This window comes from Equus quagga, chromosome 8 (assembly GCF_021613505.1).
Source record: "Equus quagga isolate Etosha38 chromosome 8, UCLA_HA_Equagga_1.0, whole genome shotgun sequence".
Taxonomy (NCBI): Eukaryota; Metazoa; Chordata; class Mammalia; order Perissodactyla; family Equidae; genus Equus; species Equus quagga.
Genome location: NC_060274.1, coordinates 107,413,497 through 107,436,707, shown reverse-complemented (window position 1 = coordinate 107,436,707; position 23,211 = coordinate 107,413,497). Strand labels below are relative to the sequence as shown.

The window sequence follows — 23,211 nt, the reverse complement described above, 5'->3', positions numbered from 1 at the left end:
TCAGGCTTTAAATGTCACTTCCTCAAAGCTCTCCCAGATCATGCATTCCCATAAACTCTAAACTTTTCTTTCAAAGCACGTAGCATAAATGAAATTACTGCTGTATTTCTCCTGCTAGACTTTCACCTTCCATGAGGGTGGTGCCAGGAGAGTTTGGTTTGTTTCCTGCTGCATCCCCAGGCACAGTATCTGGTATAGAGTGGGCACCCAATAAATATTCATCAATGATGATGATGACTCCATTCACTTGAATTTCTAAACTTGCACTGTCCATTACAGTAGCCACAACCCACATGTAGCTATTGAGCCCTAGAAATATGCTAGAACAAATTGAGATGTGTTCCAAGTGTAAAATATACACTAGATTTCAAAGACTTAGTAAAAATAAAATTTTTAAGTAAAACATCTGATTACTTTTTTATATTCATTAAATGTTGAAATGATACTGTTTGGGATATATTAGGTCAAATAAAATGCATTACAATTAATTTTTAAAATATAGCTACTAGACAATTTAAAATAACAAATATAGCTTGGCTTTGTGGCTTGCATTACTATTAGACAGCATTGGTCTAGAGTGCCCTTTCTCCTATTTGCTAACTTCTCCTCATCCATGAACACTCAAGATGTACACTCGTTGCTCCTGGGAAGACTTGCCTAACACCTACCACAACTGGGTTCTTCTCAGAGGCCTTCACCACAGTACTCGAGGTGTATTACACTAACTTATCTCTTAAGTGACCCTTCATTAAAATCTTCCAAAGGAATTTAATGAACAAATAGGGAAATCATTCTTCATTTCATTCAAAATCCATGTTATAGACTCTTAGAGCTAAGCCTTACTTAGAACTTTCTTAAAATGGAGTAAGATCTCAGAATGAATAGAAGTTAAAAAAAATTAAGAGATAACCCACCTTGATAAAGAACAAGGGAACCTATAAACAGGATCCTACCTCAACTAGGAAATATATTCCCACAACTTCCCATGGTCCACAAGGTCAAGAGAAATCCATCCATCACCCCTTGAGGGATTGCAAAGAATCCTGAAAATCTAAAAATTCTCAGTAGTAGTTTAACTCTTACTCCAGAAAACCTATCATTGTACCTAAGCTATAACACCCCCACCCCCTCCTAAAAACTACTTAAAATTCAGCTACACAGTCTACATTAACATAATTCTTTGGCTGATGATGCAGGCACAAGAATTAACGTTCAAGAATTTCAAAGTTGTGGTTGCTGTGGGAACCTTAACTCCAACTGCATGGCACAGATGCAGAATTGTGAACTAGTCCCAAAACTGATAAAATTGGAGATGTATATTTTCTCTGTGCAGTGAGGCAGAGCTACAGTTACTGAGAGAACTTTATTTTGGCATTTCTAGGCTTTCACGCATTTAAATTCTCAACCTTACCACAATACCGTTTGCCGCATTAAATTGCCTTCTCTATGGGGAATAAAAGGGAAAGAATGAACTGATTGGCCAGACATTCAAAGAACCCATTCTATATATGTTTCTTACGCATGATCTGATTTAAAAGACAATCATGATATTTTTATTTTACTCTTACGGGCTGTCTGTAAACTCGCACATAAATGAAAACAGGACATGAATTTCGACTTGTGAATGCACCAAGACATGCGTATGTGCAAAACATCAGAAAATCAAATCTCATGTCTTTAGACATGAATTATCATAAATTTATCCTTATAAAAGGGATAAATTTAAAAAGTAGATAGCACACAGCACTAACTTCAACCATGCTGTTTAATTTCTGGAAACTACCCCAACACTCGCCTGTGGCACTGGCTCTCACTGAGGACCCAGTTCTAAGACCAGTCAACAGTCACACGCTTTAGACATCAGAAGGCAAAAATAGGAGTTGGAAAGATGTCTGTAAAAACAATACATAACCAAACAAAAAAGAAGTTCAACCCCAATCCCTATTCCCAACCTCTCATAACTCATGATGATGGAAAGAAAATGATCACAAAATTTAAAACAAAACTGCCTGCAGACTACCAACACTTATAGGTTTCATCCTAAGCATAATTTCTCAAAATGGATATACCCAAATCAGACATGTTGGTTAGGCAAGCACCTATGCTGCCAAAAGAGCCAACAAATAGCACAAATCAGTGTAACTAATAATCATAGCTACTACTTGCAAAAGATGAGTAGGTGACCCCAGAGAATATATATACCCAAATTCATTTCTTCCTAGAGCAAAAACATAGGGAACTATCAAATCAAAATGACCAGTAGAAACAGGCCTCACTGCCATGCATGTGAGATACCGACCTTCTCTTCTTCTTATTCTCAGAGAAATAAGATCTTGTTAATAAGTAAAACTCATGCACCATCCCAAATATCCCAACCCTTACGCCTCTCAAGCCCCCTAGGGAGGAATGTCAGCAGTGCCCAGGCAAAATGAGGTAGATCAGTGAGTGTGGTTCTGGAGAAATTGAGGCCTGCCCAGTGGTAGCTAGGCTGCAAATATTAGGAAATAATACTTTGGAGATTTGAAATACTTGTCCTTTAGCATCCTCACATATATGTACCATATTTAACTAATTCTCCAGCTCCTTCCCTTGCTACCCTGTTCTCACCTGTGTGTTCTCCCCCTCCAGCCTTGGTGGTCGGATGCTGGACAGGTGGATGGTTTTGTAGTCACCCGAGTTCAGCTTCACAACGATGGCATCAGCATTCAACACCTGCATCACCTGTGGGAGAGAAGGCAGAAATGCTCAAATCTGTTTCAATGTCTCAGATCTCATAGCACACATGGTAAGAAGCAAGACCCACCACAATTACAGGGAGAAAAGTGAGATTAATAGCCATTTGGGGTAAATTCAATACCATCCTTCATGGTGCAACAAAGTTGGAGAAAACTATGCTATAATTAGCAACCACCAAAGACCTTATGATTTCTCAACGAGGCAGAATCTATATCATTCATAAAGATGGTCAATCTTTTTTATCTCTGCCCTGACCAAGACATGTGGTTAAGTACAAAGCTTGTGAACTGGAAATCCAGTCTGTACATGTTATTGAAGATTTTCCTTGCAACAGGTTCTAAACTAAAATCAAAATCCCTATCTCAATGTGAATCTAGGAAAAGCGATAAGGGCTGGATTAGAAGAAGGTACCAGCACTAGATGTGAAAGAACCAAACTAGAAAGCCCCAGTAGAGAGCAGAAAAATCAAAGGCAAGTGAAGGGCAGAAAGAATTATCATCTCAGTGTGAGAAGATGCTCAGCTGTTAATCTCACATGAAGAAACATTAGATTACTAAAATATTACTTCAGCTACTCTGAAAGCCACCTTTTCAGAGCACTACTATGGGCATCTTTGTTTTGGAAGCCAGAACCAGTAACAGTGGACCCCACTCTCAGCTGAAAAAGATTAACTTCCAGTCGGAGGTAACTTCCAAGGATACCTATTCAAAGGGCAAAAGCAAAAATATCCTCTGTGGAGGTTATTAGAACACTCCACCAATGTGTACAGAATAAAATTCCACTGAAACCAGCCTAGGACTACATCAAGGTTATAACTCGAACCCATAATTCAGCCAGTAGTCTACAAGTCACTCAATTATATGCAGAGCCTGTTGTTATAAGGCTGTTTGGTTGTTTTGCAAGCAACACTTTGCTACAAGGTAGTTACTGACTACAAAACACTGTCACCATCCAGTTCATCCACAAAACCAAAACCAACTCTTCTAGGCTTCAATCAGGCCTCATGAGAAACCATCAAGCAGCCAAACAAACTACAGGTCAGCTGCCACATTGAGGGTACACTCACAAAATTTCCCTCCTCTTCTATGCATGAAACAAAAAGAGCTAGACTCTCCTCTGCTATGGTGGAACTACACTGATAAGTATCCTAAAAGAGCCCTCCCTAACTACTCCCTAGGAAGCTTCAGAACTTTTAGAACAAATATACCCATTTACTTGCAGACTGCTACAAAAATGGCTATTCTCTGCCTTCTCCAAAGAACCAGCCAACAGGTTGGTTCCAAAAAGAGTGATTTAAGGGACAATCTGAAGAAACAGCAAAAAGCAAAAACAAGTGAGAAATTATACACGACAGGAAATAGCAGGAGAGTGGGGCCATCAAACAGAGTGAAAAGATGACAGCTGGAATCAAGCTGTAAGACCATGGAAGGCTGACTGTGGCTCATGAATAGGAGATATCCCTGGGTTTTACCACCATAAGTAATGGAAGCAGTGCAGAGAAAAACAGGCCAGTGACCAGAAAAGTAATGAAAGGTCTGAGAAACAACTGACCAGATTAGTAGAGGGGTAAAATTATTTTCAATTTTCCACTATACATGAGATGAACCTGCAACTCCACAAGCAGCAAAAAGCCAGTCTCAAATAACTACAGCCATTCTGCTATAACCTTTTCAACAGATGTGAGAATCACAAAGGCTAAACACCAAAATCCAGACAGCCAGAACCCAAAAGTCACCTGGCCAGAAAAACTTGGTGAGGTCTAAGGGTAATCAAAAGTACCATCTGTGGTCACACCAGGACCAAATCAAGGTCAGGGCTGGTTACCCAAGTATTGGTGGTACTGAAGTATATAGAACCCTCCAAATCAAAGAGCCCCTTATGCCAGGCCAATCACAAAAACATGTCCATGAGTGCAGGACTTAAAAACAGGCAAGAGCTGTCACCAAAAATACAGATTCAGTAACTGAATGAAAAAGAGGAGATCTTATTCCCCTTACCATCCAGACACATTAACATGAAATAAAAATGCCCAGCACAATGGAATCTCTCTCCTACTCCCTAAACACACCAGTAGTGGCTTGGACAACTGTCCAAAAGACAAAGACCCCAGCTGTTGATTTCCCTGTCAAAACCTCATGTCTGGGAGAAAGTACTGTACAATGGATGATAGAACAATGGCTGGCAAGCTATCCATGATACATGCTATTCTGCTATCCCACTCTCAGACCAAAGAGAAGGAAAAATCCTCAAAGCCATACCAAGCAAAATACCAAGTACAGCAAATCAACACTGTTCCTCCCCCAAAAGTACAGGACCACTGCCCAAAGGCTAACAGGGTAATCGTCAGGCATCTGAAATGCACACACATTACGGTATTTCCTAAATCTCAATGACGGAAGGATCTACACATTCCTCTCAACCAAAACTAACTCCTATTAAACTGTCAATTACCAAAAACATAGGGAATTCCTATCATCAAGACATGAGAAATATCTAGACATTCTCCACTCCCTACTCATGCTCAGAGAAGACTAAAACCAGGGAAAGTATCATCGTGCTCACATCTTCACCTCCTGATTATAGAATGTGAAGATCTAAGCATACCCCTGTGACAAGTGACTGGTATTCGTCACCCCTTATAATGCATTAACAGCAGCAGCAGTGGATGGATTCTTGGAGCTGTAAATTTCAGGCCTCAGCAGCAGACTCTCTGCTCGGCATCTCCCTGATTAGAAACCTCCTCCTCAGAAACTGCGCACTCTGACGCTGCCAGCTAAGCGAGGTCTGGCTTTCTGGTGAAGGGATATATGGTGAGTGCGTGTGTGTCTGTGTGTGTATGTAAGTGGGGTTTATGACTTTTTATTCTTCTGTAAATTGTGTTATTAGTGTCTAGAGAACAAGCAGCTCCTGGGCAGAGTCATGAAAGAAGTAATAAAATAGTGGTTATAGTCATGTACTTTGCAATGAGTAAAATGCAGAGTGGATTACTAGCCAAAGCCTGCTCATCAGCACAGTGACAGACCACATTTTTGACGGGATATTTCTTATGGTGCTTCTCATCAGGATAATTCAAAGTATGCCCACATTGCTCACTTTCTCCACAAGCTACAGATCCCTCCCTAATCACTTCACCCCACCCCTCCCAACCCTCCCCAACTACCAAACCATGCACTTCAGCAGCTAACCTCAGGTACAGGAGCAGAAATCTACACAGAAGAAGTCACTAGCTGGACTTGAGATACATGCCCTAAACCCAATTCCCTCCCCATTTCTTAAAGCCCAATTGTAAAAGGAAAAATGAGTGGTTTAACGATGACGAGTATAGGCTAAGGGCTACCACAAGTCAAGAGAACTGCTGAGTGCTGACAGGGGCAAGGGACATCCATCCCTGTCTCTGGCCTCCTGCCACACTCCCCATCTGGAGAGCCGTCCACAGGGCTCACTGGGTGGTGAAGGGCTGCTGCTGTTCAGCTTCTTAAAACCCTGGAGCACGGATAAAACGAACAAAAAAAGCCTCCAACAGCCTCCTGAGCTAGAGATCCTCAGAACAGCTCCCCAGGCAGAACTACCAACACTCCCCAACCTGCCTAAATTATCAATACAGTATCAGAGAGGGAAAAAACGACGTCAGCCCAACAGGTCTTCTACGGGTGCCACCAAGGAGTACTCTTGATGGAGCCACAGGGAATGGGACACCAAGAACCCTTTCTACTCTCTGAAATCACGACATCAGCTGCTTCTCCTGCTCCCTAAGGCTGTATGCTATGCCTTTTCTCCCCAAAGCTAATCCTGGAAAGGCAATTGAAGCAACACCCAAAGTGGGTAAAATGAGGAGTACAACCCCACAACTATTACAGCAACGGCCTGGAGTCACTACACAGATGCCTCCCCTCCCCGTCCCGAAAAGTACAGCTGCCACCCTGTGTCCTTGACAAAACACTAAGCACAACAATTTCCTGGTGCAAATTCTTCTGGGCACCTAAGCATGGTCAAACAGACTAGACACTGTAACAGATACTTAAAAGGAAACCAGGCATCAGACAAATCCCAATATAGAGAAACTCTAAAGTTCCCAAATTACCAACCAGGACTCCTCAAAACTGTCAAGGTCATCAAAAGAAAGAAAGTCTGAGGGGCCAGCCCGGTGGCACAAAGCGGTTAGGTGCGCACATTCCGCTTCAGGGGCCTGGGGTTCACCGGTTCGGATCCCAGGTGCGGACATGGCACCACTTGGCAGAAGCCATGATGTGGTAGGCATCCTACATATAAAGTAGAGGAAGATGGGCATGGACGTTAGCTCAGGGCCAGTCTTCCTCAGCAAAAAGAGGAGGATTGGTAGCAGTTAGCTCAGGGCTAACCTTCCTCAAAAAAAAAAGAAAGAAAGTCTAAGAAGCTGTCATATCTAAGTGGAGCCTAACAAGACACGACAACTAAATTTAACATGCTATTGTAAATGAGATTCTGGAACAGAAAATGGGCATTAGAGAAAAACTAAGGAAATCTAACTAGCATATGGACTTTATTTGATAATAACACATCAATATTTGTACACTAATGATACTAAATGTACCATACTCACGTAAGATGATAATAGGGCAAACTGAGAGGGGGGAGAGGGTAATGTGGGAACTCAGTACTATCTGCTCAATTTTACTGTAAATCTAAAGCTTTCTAAAAAGTATAGTCTCAATTTAAAAAGCCACATAAATACTTTTTACATGTTTCCTAATTCAATCATTTTATTTTCTTAGCAGCAAATCCCTCTGCTAACTTAAGCTATAAACCAAGTCTTGACCTCTTTCTGGTACTGCCTATGCCACCTTCCTAGACAGACCATCCCCAGAACTTCCATTTCACCAGAAAGCCCTATGACAAAATTTTCTTCTCTCCCCATTACCAAATGAGAATATAATGGAAAAGTCTAGATAATGCCAAAAGTATTACAAAGGATCCTTGCTTAAAAACCATCTGAGAGAGACATGATAATGAACTCCATTCAAAGCCACGACTGGAAGCATAGCAAAAAATCATCAGGACCAAACCAAATACATACTAGAACCCACTGTCTCCATGGAGAGCTTAATTGGACATGGCCACCAACACCAGACAGTAACTTCTTATGGCAATCTCCCAGACAGAGCCCTAGAGGGTAAGCTCCTTAAAAGCAGAAACCACTTCTCATTCTTCTGCATCTTCTCAAAGCACCCAATTCAGGGCTCTGTTGGTACAGAGAACCAAGCTAGAGGCCTTGCACCAGGCAGGACAGGGAGAAGACTCCACCTCCCGAGGACATGCAGCCACTCCCCCACCCCCGCCCCAGAGAGCTATCCAGGTCTGTGAAATCTGCAAGGCCCAAGCATCCAGCAGCAGGGACAGGGAAGCCAAGCCACGTGCTCAGGGGACCATATGGCTACAAACAGCACAGATCAGCTAAAACGCCACAGGGAAGGCAGGCAGGAAACTGGCAAGCCACGACAGGCACAAAAGTCTCAAGCAGGCTCAGCTAATCGCTGTGAAGTGAACATGCTTCTCTGCTAACCTGGAGAGACAAGGAGAACCTCCCTTGCATTTCCTTCCTTAAGAAGTGAAACTGCTTAAGCAGAGGATGAAAACCAGCCTCTCAATAGGCCACATGTATCAAGAGAATACATTGTTGAGTTGCATATTTCTCAGAAGTGAGATTCTTGGCCAATACTCTGATCTACAGCGTTACATCAGTTCCAGAAATCACCCAGAGGGCCCCAGAGGCACCCAGTTAAAGAGTTCATAGGTCACCTTTCACAGGCTTTTCAGGCTGTTTAACTGTTCCCTGTACAATTAATTCCTAGGAGACAGGGTGACTGCTGAAGAGAGAACCACTATTTGCTCAGGCCTGACAGTCACATGAGCCTCAGAGCAGAATCCTTCAGCGAAAACTTGTAGGATTGTCAGATTATGTTCACGAAGGCCCAGGGCACCTTAGGACCTTTTTAGGTTTCCTTGAAAAAGTAGTTTGGCATTAATAGACATTTTAAATCAGGTAAAACGACTATAAAACTGCAGTTGGGTTCCAGGTTATGAAAGAAAAGGACAGATCATTTTTTCCTTTTACATTTAACACTGATATCCCGTGTTCTAGAACAGGGGTTGGCAAACCACGGCTCAAGGGCCATTCAGCCCACTACCTACTGTTGTAAATAAAGTTTTACTAGAACACAGCCATGCCCATTCATTTACATATTAACTATAGCTGTTTTCTTGCTAAGGTAGCAGGTTGAGTAGTTCTAACAGAGATGATACAGCCCCTAAAGCCTAAACTATTTACTCTAAGAAAAAGTTGGTCAACCTCTGGTCCATAACATGTTAGACAACGAACACACATAGGGATATATACTGGTTAACATTTCTGGACAGCTACTTGGTAAATATGCTCCAAAATATTCCCAAGGAAATAACTACCATATACATAGAAATTCAATCCATTTTCTAAATAATGGAAAAATTATAAACTACATGAATATCGACCTATTAGGGACTGGTTAAATAAATTATGGTGCAGCCTTACAATGGAACATTATGAACAAAAATTTACTTTGGTTCTCTCTCTAAATACCTCTAAACAAAAATAAAGGAATCTTTTTTTTGACATAAGCCCAAAATGACGAAGATAACAGAACAGAAGAATATAGCAACAAACCTTTGGAAACTGGAAAGCAGAAGGATGAGCGGTAACTGATTGCACAGACTCACAAAAGCTAAATGCTGAGCTAGTGGTGAGAAAACCCAGTAACCAACCTGACTCACACTGCAGACTTCCCCCACCTACCAAGACTAAAAACTGTCAAGTCAGGAGTCTCAAGTGGGGATGAAAACGAGGCCAAAAACTAGGACTGCTTTAAAACCTATGTAAGAAGCACCTGGATTTCAAGATGTAGACCGAAAATCCCATAAATAAGTTCATTGCTTCTCACTCAGCGTTCAACACTCCATTCTTAAATAACAGAATCAAGGATCACCGTATATCTGAGAAAAGCCTCTAATAAGAAAAATAAGGGACCAAAATAAACAAAGAGAATTAAAAATAACTTGGAGAATACAGACTATGCAGGCAGAAGAAAATTTTCAAAAAATTATAATTCCTCAGAGCACTAATAAATGACATTCATCTCTGAAATAAGTATTAGATGTTATTTATTTGTTTTGGTGAGGAAGATTGTCCCTGAGCTAACATGTGTGCCAATCTTTCTCTATTTTTTGTATGTGGCATGACGCTACAGCACAGCTTGACAAGGAGTGAGCAGGTCCACACCCAGGATCTGAACCCACGAACCCCAGGCCACCGAAGGGGAGCACTCAAACTCAACCACTACACCACCAGGCTGGCCCCTAGATGTTAATTTCTAATAGTAATAAGAAACATTCAGAGAACAAAAAAAGGTTAGAAATTAAAATATAGTATCATAAATGAAATACTCAGTAGAAGGGCTAAAAGATAAACATGAAGAAATCTAGGAAGAACAAAAGACAGAGATAGAAAATAAAGGAAAAAAATCAGGAGATCATTCCATGAAGTCAAACATCCAAATACCAGAAGTTGTAGAAAACAGAGAGCAGAGAAACAAGATGGAAATCAACAAAAAAATGGCTTAAGTTCCCAGACATACAGGACTGAAAATTAAAGCATAACATGCTTATGTACGGATGAAGAAAGTGCATCACTGTGAAATTTCAGGATGAAAAAAGAATTTGCTAAGAGCTTGCAGGAAGAAAAAAAAGCCATATAAGGATAAGGAATCAAAATGGTTTCAGACCTCTAAGAAACAACAAAAAAATCTCTAAGAGCTAAATGACAGTGGAGCAATGCCTTCACAATTCTGAAGGAAAATAAGCTCTAACATAAAATTCTATACCCAACTAAACTATCAATCAAGTGTCATTATAGAATAGACATGACAGGTCTCAAAAAATTTACCCACCAAGCACTCTTTTCCCAAGAAGCTAGAGAATGTGTGCCACCAAAATAAAGTAGTAAATCACAAAGAAGAGGCCATGGGATCCAGCAAATATAGTTCCAACCCAGAAGTAAGGCAAAGGAAACCCCAGGATAATGGTGAAGAAATCCAAAGATGACAGCTCTTTAACAGGGAAAAAGAAGAACTAGGCCAGATTGGCACAGGTCACAAGGCTCCTGAAAAGCATTGTTGAAAAAGACACAATTAACAGACTGAATCAATGTGCTGAGAAGAGATTTTGACAGGTAGAGTCTAAAGTTGAAATAATAAGTATGTAAAACCATAAACCTAAATTTAAAAAATTTTAACTCCAGGGAAAACAAAAAATTCTGCAGGAAATGAGAAGTAGTCATATCATGCTATATGGCTCAGTGGTGATTAGCATTTACAAAGTAAACAGTGAATATTAATTGAACCAAAATTATTATGTAGTCATATTGGAAGGACTGGGGAAAAGTACATGCACACCCACATGAGTATGTGGGTGTGCATGAGTGAAAAAACTAAATCCTCATCTTCCATGGTGTGAAGGAAAGGGGTTATGCCTGAAACTGAAAGATTAAGAAAGCAATATAAACATTTTATTTAGAGATATGGATCAGAGAAGAGTTGAAAATGGCTGCCTCCATGGAGAGAAAATGGACTCGTACATGTCATAAAAGCCCATAGAGTTCTTTAAGTTTTTATATATTAAAAAATAAAAACTTACAAACTTAAAAATTATACACAAAAAAATACAGATCAGGGCCAGCCCAGCGGCATAATGGTTAAGTTTGTGCGCTCCGCTTCACTGGTCCAGGGTTCGCGGATTCAGATCCCAGGCACAGACCTAGCCATGCTGTGGCGGCATGCCACATAAAATAGAGGATGACTGGCAACAGTTGTTAGCTCAGCACCAATCTTCCTCACAAAACAACAACAATAACAAATAGCAGATCAGTACCACTGAAAAGTAGCTGCCAGTCTACAATGAGATAAGGAACTTGTACCAGAACATAAATCAACTACATCACTAAGAACACTGCCGACATTTTTTCTGTAGCAAGGTTTTCTCGATGCAAGAAGTAATGTCTCAATTTACATTCTGCCTCAAGCTCCTTAATCATATCAAGGCATTGTGAGCAGGACTAGTACAGATCAAGGGTCAGCAAACTTTTCTGTAAAGGGCCAGATAGCAAGTATTTTAGGCTTTGCAGGCCATATGGTCTCTGTCACAACTACTCACCTCTGGCACTATACTGAGAACAACTATAGAACAATTTGTAAATGAACAGATGTGGCTATTTCCAATTTATTCACGACACTGAAATCTGAATTTCATATAATTTTCACGTGCCACAAAACATTTTTTTCTACGTAAAATCCGTTCTTAGCTCACAGGCCAGACCAAAACAAGTGGTGGGTCAGACTTCACCCACAGGCCACAGGTTGCCATCCCCTGGGATAGACAGTATGATCAATTTTGTTTCTAAAAAAAAAAAAAAAGCAGTGTCACAGTAGTTTTATGTAGTATAAGTTTTCCCTTATCCTGTTTTTTTCTTGTTTTAAAAACAAATAAAAAGAATGCTGAAGAATTTCAAAAACTCAAGAAGCTTTAAAACCATTTATCTATCTGCAAATACATTCTTCTCTACTGTCTAAGCAGGCCTATATCCACATGACCTAAATTTATGTTTAAGATTCTACGGGAGACTGGTTATTCCTCATAATCCTCAATCAGATGATTTCTAGAGGCAATCTCTTCTATTCTGGCATTGTAATAAATAAAACTTCATTATAATGAAAAAAGCCTCACTTTGTTTTAAAACAAAAAAAGCAAAATACAAAACAGATCCTGGGATCCTGCAGTTTTAAAAATGGAGGAAACATTCTCACAGCCAGCTCTCCCTTTTCTAGCTACCAATAAAGTCATGTTTAATATAAATGCAAAGTCACTAAGTCATCCAGACTTTGGATTTCTTTCTTCAGCAATGCCTTAGTTCCCCAACAAAGGCCCAAAACCCTTAAAAATTTTCTACGTTTTTCTATAAACTCAGTTTCAACTGACGAAGGGCTGTTAGGAACAGTACAGGGTAGGGGGACCCGCCCAAGCCTCATTGACATCACTAATATCACAGACCTGCGAAGTGATGACAGTGAAAATGGAAGGCCTGCCTCCCTTGCTTGAGCAAGTGACCATCCTTTCATTGTGTAGCTACAGTCTTATAACACAGAACAGATTACAGGGAACACAAGCACCATAACCATAACCAAGTGAGTTTCAAGTAGGTGGAGCAGCCATGACTAGGTTTCCAAGCTAGTATGCTCCTCACACAGAAAGGAAGCAGAGGTCTGCTCTGTCGGTGTCAAGGCTTTACAATGCGTAGGGGAGCAACCCACCAAGGTACTCCCACTCATGTCCACTAAAAGGCATGATTATGACCAACCTGACAGCTGCTTGGAGTCCAGCTATTCAAAGAGGGAAAGAGGTTATTTGAGCACTCTGCGACCTATTGCTTTGGGCATTATAAAAAAGAAACTGAAGAAGAAATTCAGCCAATTCCTCAGAGACTTTGGTAAAATTTTACCATTCTAAGATAAACCATTCCAGGATTTCTCAGGCTGACAGTGCCACCTAGTGGCTTTCCATCCTAAACTCACGGTTACCCGGCATTGGGACAGCCACCTCTCAGTCCAAGAATATGGACATTTAACCACTTTTAATCCATAAAGACAAAGCTTCCAGGACCTCTTGCCAAAAGTAAAACTGGGTTGGAAAAATATTACAGCATTTTGGGAAAGTGAGGAGAACGGGCCTATCACTTAAGGTACCAAACCTTGCAATTAAGAAAAAACCCTTTTACAGCACTGCTGATATAACTGAGGCATCTACTCAGAAGCTCAAGTTCCCCTCAAAGAAATCCATCCCGGGACACATCAGTGGAAGAGAACGCTCAGAAAAAAAGTCACATTAGAAAAATTTCAAAACCACAAGAGCTCCAAAACCAAAAAAAAAGAAACTTGAGGTCATGTATACTTGGGCATAGGAAGTCTAAGAGAACGCCATGTGCTAAGCAGACAGAAAGAACCCCTAAAATACGAGCTATTTCAAGTTGGCAATGTCCACAACTTTAACCTATGAACTTCTAATGAAGTTATGTAAATTTACGGCCAGAAATTTAAGAGTTCTTGTGCTTTCTAAGTCCCCCACAATAAACACACACATGAATGCAAGCGTGCTTGCACATGCACACACCACTGGCTTGCCTTAAGATAATCAAGAGCTGAAGCATTTCCGTTTGTTCAAATCTTTGTATTGTCACTAGCCTGACAGTATCTACTATGCATCTCAAGATGCTGAGAATGACTCACCTTGGCAACAAATTGCTTGTCCTTTTGGTCCAAATTAGCCGTGGGAGCCACATAATCTCTCCATATTCTCAGCCTGCGTTCCTTGGCAAACCTGGCAAGAAAGCAAGGATGAAAATCATTCAGACTAGGTCGGCAAATGAAATCCACCATCACCATGGGAGCAAACAGTCCAGAATCCTACCCTACCTCACAGACAAGGCACCTAGGAGAAAAGCCACCAGTCAAATCAGAACAAAGCGTGACGGCCACAAGAAAAACTATATAGCAACTGGAAGTATCCAAGATGAATATATACCATAAACCCATGGCTGGCAGACCGGGGTCTAGGTGTGCAGTTTTTCAAGCCTGGACAGTACAAGTCCACCTTCATAACTGGCTCTTTGGCTTACCCAGTATCTCGTGAGTGACTACTACACGCTAGGCACTAGAATGATAAACCCAGATCAACTGCTCTCTTACGTGAGAAGAACACACATCTACAAACAAATACATATATTTTTTAAAGCACAGGTCTGCTCAATTTCAATTTGAATCATAAAAAGTATTAGCTACCAAAATCCTATGTGGAAAACAACAACAAAAGTATCACTACAGTGCACCTAAAGAGTAAAATAAACAAAAATCCAAAAGAATTTCACCGAGAGTTTAAAAAATCATATTGACAGAAATTTGTTTAAAGTGCTAAGCCCAACAGACTTTTTTTTTGAGTCAGGCTAAGAGTGGGAAATGGAATATGTGCAGAGATTAAAAATAAAATAAAATCAATGAACAGCTGTCTTAAGAGTATTTACAAATAAATGGATATATGCGCAGGGGAAAGGAACTATTATTTCTGAAACCAGTAATGCAATCTTCTTTTAAACATAGCACTAAAATGAGAAAAAGACAAAGCAGCATGTAGTAGTTGTAAAATACATAAAATAATTCGATAGAGATTCACCAACACTGCAAGCTTAAATACAGCATGTAAAACAGCAGGCAAGTAATCACATATCAAAATATGACTTGCATTCCTTAGTCTAAACCTGTTTTTTTTAATGATGAGCACTCTTAAAAATCCATAAAATCTCCTACAGATGTTATAAAGCATGTCGATACTACTGTCATTGTATTTACTTTCTTCAAAGAGAGGCAGGCATTTTCAGAACACAAAAAGAATTATCAACCAAAATAATAATTTAGAATAACGGACTTAAAGGATTTTCTGAACAAGGAAAAAAAAAAATTGAGCATCACAGAATAATCAGAGGTATTTAGAACATAGTACTTGATAAAAGTACTATATCTTTTGAATTTAACTGTAGAACATAAAGACTAAAAAATTTTCACACATTTTTTAAATTGTTCTACCTTTGTCAGACATGCCATTCAACTGGCCCAAATTAAAATCTACTTTTATAAAAAGTTGCAAATGTTTCTGCTTATAGGTACAGAAGGATATAAAAGACCTAAGAAAAGGGACGGCGACTATAGTCATTCAATTCATGTTCTTACACATCTTTTTGCTGTACATCTCAAAGGCAAAAAAAGTGAAGTTATTAAGAGCATTACAATTTTATGATTCTGAAATAAGCCATACAGCAAGCCTCAAGAGTGGAACATTGTCATCAGTGGTCAGCAGTCTTCTGTTTAAATGTATCCTGGGAAGTGGTGGCTGGGACTTTCCTCAATATCATCTCTATTCATCTACTTTGGCTACCTGCTTCATTTTCTTCCATCCACGCCATCAAGTAAAAGAATTCAGCTACACCTGGAAAAACTGGACCTTGACACTTGCAACAGACACCATCTTTGGAATGCTCACTATCGTTTTTCTGGAAATAAGTTATTTCTACAACTGCTTTTAACCCTGAGGCACCTAGCTAAAAACATGACAACAGCATCTCACGGTTGCATTAGCATTTATAATTAAAACATACTTCTAAATAAATTAGGGCATTCGGTCTCACCATAACATTGAATGGTCCTGTTGTAGGACTCATAGCCTCTATCTTTCCATCATACCCCTGGCTTCACACTGTCTGTTTGGGAATAGCTGCTAAGCAATTTCACCCTTCCCAAATGAGCCTCAAGTTTATTTCATTCCAAACGCCTAAAACTTGGAATTCAAGTGAAGGGCTTGGGGAAAAACTGACCTGAAAACATTAAAAAAGCAAATCAAGTTCAGAAAAATGCCTGAGTGAAAACCTAGACCCTTACTATCCAGCACTGAATTAGACTGCACCTACACACTTAAGTAAGCCACTGCTCTATGAGATCCGAGCTTCTTTTGGAATCTCCCTAATCCTTTACTGAAATAAAAGAGACACTGACAGATGGGTGAGAGAAGATCATTAGGTTTCCTCCCCTACAGATCCTTAACAAGATCCTTGGCTGGAAGGCTTCCCTGGCAGACCTTACCTCTCAGCCGCCCTCAGCTTTTCTGCACCCCGAGTGTAAACTGCAATCGACCAATCCACACAGCGTGCAAAACCTTCCTTCAGGAGGAGCTCTGTGATGTTGCCATTCTGAAAAACAAAGCACATGAGCAAGCAGGCACAGATTAGATTCGAATGCAAGAGAACCCAATTCTCTAGACTTCTGACACAATTAATGTAGCCACAATCTATTCTGCAATTCATTAAAAAAAAAAAAAAAAGGAAGTAGAGCTGTTTTTCTCATTAAGAAACCAGCCCTAAGATGGGAGATGCCATTCTGCAACTCCTCTCAGCAGCCTTGGCTTCATATCCCCACAACGCCCAGCACAGTAACTCTCACTTAACAGGAGTAGGATAAATGTTAATGGCATTGAATGGAATTGACATTTCAATAGCTCTTCTTGTGGGCAGAGGAGGATGTTAATCTTTAGTAGAGATTACACCTTATTATTTCCTTCCCTAAGATCAGCATTTACTCTCCTTTTCACAAGGGGAAAGCTAAAGAACGGACTGAGTAAGGGAATAACTTAAGCTACATTTGCCCAGCGAATTACAATTCACATCCTACTGTGACACAGAGCCATCTGGCAGGGCCCGGGCAGACAGCTAGCACTCCAGAAGAAACAGACATGACCTTGGCACATTCCAAACCAAGCCTCCCAGCCTTCCACAACTGCCATCATGAAAGAATTCTCTAGTCAAACAATAAGTAACAATAGTTGACTCTGAATTGGATATAGACTACTAAAATGAAAACCCACTTAAACTTGTGTTACAAAACAAAGTGATTTCCTGTGCAAGAATAACCCACTTACCAAAGTGTACAGTAGGATAAAACTCCCAATAGTCAGAACTAGAAGAATATACAGAACCTATTTCCTGCTCAAAAGCAGAGTTAGGAGGTTATGGTCTAGAGTACACAAAACAATTTTTCCATAGAAAGGCTTCCTCGTCATAGTTCTACCAATACTCAAAATAAGACCTACACACAAACCTCACCAATTCTATTCAGCAAGTTTCAGCACCACTTCTAATCGATGTGGCAACCTCCCACCTCTCCTATTTGCAAGCTCAAGGACTAACGCTTGGGAAAATGAGTGACAGAGATCCTCCTCCCCTCATAAACCCAATAACATTTGAGGTTAACTTTCTAAAAGTGAGAAGTTGCACAGACTTGTCCAATTCTATCAGGTAAGTGATATCTCCCTAGAAACTGCCTCAAAAGTCAGCAGATAATCCTGCCAAGATGTTTAAATACTTCTGGAATACAGAGAAAAAGCAAATTGTAGCTCAATGAGCACCAAACGCACCCCTAACCCCACGCAGACCAGTCTGCACAGGGACACTCACTGGATGAAGGATGGTACCCAGAATGTTCTGGTTGTGGCAGCTCTCCAGAATGATCTGAACATCTCTCTGAAGCAGTCGAGATTCCGTGAAAAATTTGGCTTCTGCGGCAAACGGCTCTGGTGTTTCACTGCCATCTGCTTCCCGTCGAAAAGTTGGGCACTGAAGCATAAGTGAGACAGGTGGGTAATGCAGCCTAACTGGGAGCGCCAGGCGCTCGCACACCACACTGAACAGTCCAAACCCACGAACGCAAAGCTAAGCGAGAGAAGGTCTCAAATCAGGGCTTCTAACTCTTTTTAAAACATACTGGTAAAAGGGGACTGGATATAGCATCATCTCAGAGTTCTTGGTAAGGCAAATAAAACTCATGTTATCATGGAAAAAATCTTTTTAATTACAGTTGAAAATGACCCCTTGCCAAGAAAAGATTCACCAGCCCCTACCTTTAAATCCCTTACATTTTTTAAAATCAAAATGGGTATTTTACATTAAGACAAGCCATTCTCAGCAAATTTCAGAGCCTCCTGACTCTCCTTTCCAGATTTCAACAATCTCTCCACACAGCCCACTCCAAACAGACCCTGAGTACTTAAAAATTTTTTTTTAAAAATCTTATTGATCTAATTAAACTTTGCTGTGGGACTATTCAAAAGTATAAAGCACTCGAGTCAACGTTAAGGGCCCATACGAGGAAGAAACAGTAGATCTGAAGTCCCCAAGTAGAAGAATCTACCTGTCACTGAACACGTCCACAACCCTACAGCCACCCCACAGCCCAGCCTATGGTCTGACCTTGATCCCGGACAGCATGACTGTGACCAGGTAGTAATCTGGGAGGAGCAGGGCCCTGACCACACTGCCGTCCCGCACGTGCTCGATGATCGCTGTGGGACAGAATAAACAGCTTAAGTCATTAGCAAAAGTTGTGCCAGGGATAAACAATGGCCAATCAAACATTTAACACAGTTAATACAACTACATTTAACACACTTCCTCTCGCCAAGCGTTCACACAACAGATTCTTCCTCAAACTATTCCTGGGGAATATAGATCAGACCGGCTTCTATGTCTTCTAAACTTCCTGGGACCTCGTGGCTCACACTTCAGCTTGGTTGTCCATCAATTAGGTTGCTCACCTGAATACCAGGTGCCCAGCAAAAAAATAAATAATAACAATTCAAGATTAGTAATAAATTTTATTGAAGCTGTAGTTAACAAGGTCGCAAAGTTGGTCCAGCAACTATATTGCATGTGTATGTGTGTATGCGTGTGTATGTGTGTGTTTAGATGTATACAGATTATACATTTATACCTTGACATTTCGGGGATGGCATTTAAGTAGCCCCAACATACAACAAGATCCCCAACATACAAAAATATCAGCAATTTACTACCTGTACCAGCAAAGGACTAACCTCCACAAAATACATCTGATGTAACCTATGTGAAGTGGATTCAAGTTCCCTTCCAAAATACCATGGTACTGTTTTACCCTTAACAATTTCCTTTGGATACTAAATAAGTAAAATAGGTTTTATAAACCTCAAGAAGTTCTAGAGCAAATAGAAAGAAATCACCCCAAATCATGTCTGTCTTTTCCCGCCAGCCTCACCATTGACAGGCTTCTGATGGTGTGAGTCCACAAAGTGCCTTGGGTTCTCGATGGTATACTTGAGGTCCCGGACCGTATGTGAACCATTCCCCTCACTCCACATCCCTTTCTTAGCTGCCTTCGCTTGTTCCTCACATTCCGAGAGCCGGTTCTGCTCAGGACTGGGATGTGAAAAACAAACGTGTGGTTAGTGAGTTCACAACAGAAATATCAGGCTCTTTGACTCTGGGTTTCTTCAGCATCTTCTCTTCTTAAAGAGAGGAAAGCATTTGTTTCAGATCTATGGCTTCAGACCCAAGCCTACACCCAGAAAAACACCCTAAGTGCAATTTCCGGATTCCAGACTTGTTCCCTCAAACAACAGACTCAATCGTAAGAGCATTTAATGAGAAGATCCAAAGAACACACATCTCGGTACTACCCCCATCAGTGATTACAAGAGAACAAATTGGTGGCTCAGAGGGAAGCCGTTCCAGGGGGTACAGCTTCATTTAAGCATCCCAGATTCAGGAACTGGAATACAGGCAGAGCTCAGTGGGACACAGCACAGGAAAAGTGACTAAGAACCACCCTTATTCCCCGTCATCTACACAACAGGGCTGGGGAATGCAGAACAAATACTGTTATTACAGACATCACCCCAAAACTACTTACACAGTCAATAAGACCAGTTAAGCAAAAGCAGTTTGAAAATGAAAGACTCCTCCTTCCTTAGGCAGGAAACCAAACTATATACGAGAACAGCCAGAAAGTCAGTAGATAGACCAAAAAGCAAAACCAGAAATGGCTCTGTGCTCGCGCTCTCTCTCACATATCTGAGCTAAAGTGAACAGTGAGCTGCAAGGCCTTTGCACAATCTCAATACCTGGCTCCATCAATGACTGTGTGCATAAAGTGAATCTCCCACAGCCATCAGTAGGGATTGCTGAGCAGGGATCCCTGACCTACAATTTCTCAAACCAGAAGTTTTCAGTACTGTTCTTCCCCTACGCCGCCAAAAAAAAATCACATCCTCAAGGATCCAAAATTGCCCAAGAATTCAATGAAAAAATGTAGCTTAAGAGAGACGCAAACATAAAAACTCAGAAAAGGAGATTTAAGTCAAGACAACTTTGGAGAAAAAAGGATTGGGACTCCAGGGGAAATTTTTTTGTTGAGATGGAAAAATATTGCTGTGGGCTTTTTAAAAAGTTTTCATTCTGGTTGCAAACTGGATTCCCAAAAAACACTGCAACGATAATCATGCCAACAATTGTTGTCCTTCAGATACAACTTTGGCATGCTTCCAAAAACACCACCTAAGACAAATGTCTTTATTCAACAAATTCCCACATGCTCACACTCCAATTATAGGCTCCAGCAAATGTCTCTGCAGTCAGAAAGGATCACAGACGTGTATCGTGAGTGACTTGGCCCCGAAGTCCATGAAGGCAGGAAGAATGCAAAAAGTGGATTTTTGCCTTTGCTCATCCCCATCATTGGTACAGTTCAAATATTTATCTAAAGCCTTTTCTAAGGCTACAAGAGTCATATAATATAGCAAGGACTTAATGATTTAAACAGCATCTTTAACCTCCAAATTACTGATGTAGCATTACCACTTTTTAGAGACTAAAGTGTTAATTAAAGCCAGCTGCAATCCATCCTACTGAGAGTCAACGCTGGTGAACTTGTACATGAGACACATACTATAAAGCTTGCAGACCTAACACTCACTTCTGGATAAGTTCACACTACCATTAGCTAAACAAATATATTTTTACCTACTTCTTAAGTATCTGCAGATCCATAGACCAAAACAGACATAAAAGGCTTTGGAGAGAGAAATTTCCTCTGACTTCAAAACAGAACCATTGAGCCCTTGTCAGTTTCCCTAGATTCAAAGCAGCGGATTTTGCTTTGAATTCTATTTGTTCACTTCACTTCATCTTTCACTGTAATTATTCCCTGCACATGATACATCATATATCTATTTGTTTATTTGTTTGTTGTCTGTCTCCTCATTAAAATATTAACAGAAGCTAAGTCTGTTCACTGCTGTGTTCTCAGTGCCTAGAACGTAGCCTGGCACATAATAAGCACTCAAGAAATTGTCTGGGATGGACGGATGAACACTGGGGAGCTGAATGTCTATGATGTAAGACACAGCCTGTTGACTCTTATGAATATGAAGAATACAACTGCCTTGACTCAAAGCCTGTTTTTAAAGGAGTTACACACGTCAAATGCCACTAATGGATGCTGAGTGACCTCTTGGCTTGGAATAATCCACACCTCAGCAGGAATATCCTAAAAGCCATGAGAGCACCAGAAATTACCCATTTTATGTCAGGGGGCAGGAATGAAAATGGAGCAAAGCCACTGCAGAGTTGACTACCCAACCTCCCACAGTGGAAGGGAAGGAAGTCAGAGGGTCAGAAGAGAAATGAATACTTACTTATTAGCTCTCATGCCTTCTCTCCGGGTGGCCAAGCCCTCTGCAACCAGAGACTCTGCAATGTTTTCCCCATTGGTATCTGAGGAGGAATAAAGGGAATTAAACCACAAGATTCAAATCTGCCTCCAACAGCAGTAGAGCTCAAATGGGACCACTCTCACTCTTAGCTCATCAAGGAGAATGATGTTGCCAGAAAATTGGACAAGGCAGCAATGTAGTGCTGGTTTTTCAGAAAAATCTCTTCTCCCAAAATGTCTAGTCTGTAAGACCCAAAGGCCTATAAATCTTCTTCTCAAGACTTTGTTTCTAATTTTCTTGTATGTTTCCCAGGCCAAAGGCAATCTCAGGAATGAAGGAGACTGACAAGAAAGCTGGACACGTGAGGCAGCCCAGGAGAGCATAAGAACGCTGACTTACGGAGTAGACCGCAGGGGCTGAATGCAAAATCTGCCACTTCCCAGCTTCAACAAGGTCTCTCAGCCTCTTAATTTACTCATCCATAAAACGGGAAGAGTCCTTGTCTACGTGGGTTCTTCTGAGAATCAAACAATAATGTCTACACCGCCAAGCAGTGCCAAGCACATAGCAGGAATTAAAAACTGGACAAATCAAAAGTTAGTCCCCACGCCCTGTATAATCAGACAGACAGATTCATTCAGGATTGTCTATCACATCTAACATCAGAAAGTCCAGTTCCTCTCAGGATGCCCTATTCTCTGCTCCAGCAGGACACACTATAACATCTGACAGACTTTCTCCTGCTCTCACAGAGACACAGGGGGTGGTGTCTAAGTTTCTAACCCATCACACAGCAGCCTTCAGAGCAGGAAAGAAAAATGAAGTTAAACATAAAACCCAACCTGATTAGATTCCACCTGGGCACTTGAAACATTAATTGCATTGCCACGCTATTGAAAAAGCTGTTAGGCTCTGTGTATTCTCTTAAATCTCTGCTTGTCAGACAAAACGATAAAGGAACACATCTATGAGGGAATTGCCACATAAAAAATCTTTAATATGGCAAAGAACAAGCTCCTAGATAAACTGAAATGCAGCAGTCTAGCTGATAGGTAATGTCAGCAGAGAAGAAAATTCTGTAAGATTTATATTCAGTACATTATACATTGACTTTAGCAAGCAATAACAAGTATACACACCACCTCCAAACCCAACCTAAATGTCCTGCCATTAGCATTGCCCAAATGTCTGCAGAAGCAAATTGCAAGGCTCTTTTCAAAACAAAGAATGTTGAGATGAATGATATTTATACAAAGAACGCTCAGGTTCTGAGGCTCAGCATGGATCACAAGGACCTTT

At 40.7% G+C, this 23,211-nt stretch overlaps 1 protein-coding gene across 1 annotated transcript in view; it reads right to left on the bottom strand.

Annotated features, from left to right (window-relative positions):
* Positions 1-23,211, bottom strand: part of SND1 (staphylococcal nuclease and tudor domain containing 1) — a 402,639-nt gene that overhangs the window by 341,236 nt on the left and 38,192 nt on the right. Inside the window, exons 4-10 of the mRNA XM_046669618.1 lie at positions 21,895-21,973; positions 19,458-19,618; positions 18,638-18,729; positions 17,846-18,004; positions 16,479-16,585; positions 14,079-14,169; positions 2,608-2,721 (exon numbers count right to left, since the gene is read on the bottom strand). Coding sequence (XP_046525574.1) covers positions 2,608-2,721; positions 14,079-14,169; positions 16,479-16,585; positions 17,846-18,004; positions 18,638-18,729; positions 19,458-19,618; positions 21,895-21,973 — 803 coding nt within the window. The remainder of the gene's footprint in view (positions 1-2,607; positions 2,722-14,078; positions 14,170-16,478; positions 16,586-17,845; positions 18,005-18,637; positions 18,730-19,457; positions 19,619-21,894; positions 21,974-23,211) is intronic.